This window comes from Lycium barbarum, chromosome 6, assembly GCF_019175385.1.
Source record: "Lycium barbarum isolate Lr01 chromosome 6, ASM1917538v2, whole genome shotgun sequence".
NCBI lineage: Eukaryota > Viridiplantae > Streptophyta > Magnoliopsida > Solanales > Solanaceae > Lycium > Lycium barbarum.
The window spans coordinates 86,431,920-86,433,374 of NC_083342.1; the positions used below are offsets into that span (position 1 = coordinate 86,431,920).

The following is a 1,455-nucleotide window of genomic DNA, read 5'->3' on the forward strand; positions in this document are numbered from 1 at the left end:
GCCATGGTTCGGGGCGTGACACCTATTGCTATTATATTCGATAGTGGCACGACGTTTACATCCCGATTTTAGAAGACATTGCATTCCAAATTAGGCATTAGATTGGACCTTAGTATAGCTTTCCACCCTCGGACAGATTGCCAGTCTGAGCTGACTATTCAGTTCCTAGAAGATATGCTCTAAGCTTGTGTGATTGACTTCAGAGCCCATTGAGATTAGTTCTTATCATTGGCAGAGTTTGCGTATAACAATAGTTACCACTCGAGCATTGATATGGCCCCGTTTAAGGATTTTTATGGTAGGAGATATAGGTTTTATATCGGGTTGTTTGATGAATTTAAGGTAAGGCCATGGGGTACTGATCTTTTGAAGGATTCATTAGATAAGGTTAAGGTGATTCAGGTAAAGCTCTCGGCAGCTCAGAGTAGACAGAAGGAGTATGCGGATCAAAAGGTTCTAGATCTTGAGTTCATAGTTGGAGAACAAGTCCTGTTCAAGGTTTCACCCATGATGGGTGTGATGAGGTTTAGGAAGAAAGGTAAGCTTAGTCCTATATTTAATTGTTCGTTTGAGATTAGTAATCGTGTGGGGGATGTAGCCTATGAGTTGGATTTTCCCCAGGTTCGTCAGGTGTTCATCCAGTGTTCCATGTCTCTATGTTGAAGAGATATCATGGTCATGGTTCATTTATCATTTGTTGCGATTCTGTCTTGTTGGATGAGAATTTGTCTTATGAGGAAGAGCCTATTACAATTATCGATAGAGAGGTTCGTAAGCTGAGGTTGAAAGAGATAGCGTCAGTGAAGGTTCAGTGGAAGAACCGTCCCGTTGATAAAGCTACTTAGGACACCGAATCTGATATGCGCAATAACTATCGCTAGCTTTTCACCGAGTTAGGTACCTTTCCCTCGTTTATCTTCCTTATCCGTTAGGGGATGAACGGTTGTTTAATTGTTATCTGATGTAATGACCCGCTAGGTCGTTATGGGGGCTTTTACCATTTTACCATTGCTAGTACCTTCCCGAAGATAGAAATAAGCTAATAATAACTCAAAGGTGTAGAAGTCTAAAAACTAGAACTTGAATTGTTTGTTGTTGTTGTTGTGTTTTGTTGAACAATTTGAGCTACTGGTCAATATGGACTGCTGCAACGATGGTGGTACCGCTGCAGCGATGGTGGTACTGCTGTAGCAGTGGTGGTGGCCGTCACGGGGGCGCGAAAAGTTAATGAGGTCCGTCATAGTGGGACCGTTCTCGCTATAGCGGGATCGCCGTATCGAAACGGTCGACCGCTGCAGTGATCGATGGAAGGCTGAATCAGCGTTTTATATTCCTTATTCTGAACTCATTCCCCTACATGACTCCAAAATAGTTCCCAAGAACACTTGTGGCGATTTTCTAAGGCTAGGGCTAAAATACTCTTGAAAGGTAAGTCTCAACCCTTTTACTTTGTTC

The 1,455-nt window shown here is 42.6% G+C and overlaps 1 protein-coding gene across 1 annotated transcript; it reads left to right on the forward strand.

Annotated features, from left to right (window-relative positions):
- Positions 1-273: 273 nt before the first annotated feature.
- LOC132644146 (uncharacterized) lies at positions 274-845 on the forward strand. The gene is made up of 2 exons (XM_060360723.1): positions 274-621; positions 666-845. Exons 1-2 carry the CDS (start codon positions 274-276, stop codon positions 843-845), a joined length of 528 nt encoding a protein of 175 aa, XP_060216706.1.
- The last annotated feature ends 610 nt before the right edge of the window (positions 846-1,455 follow it).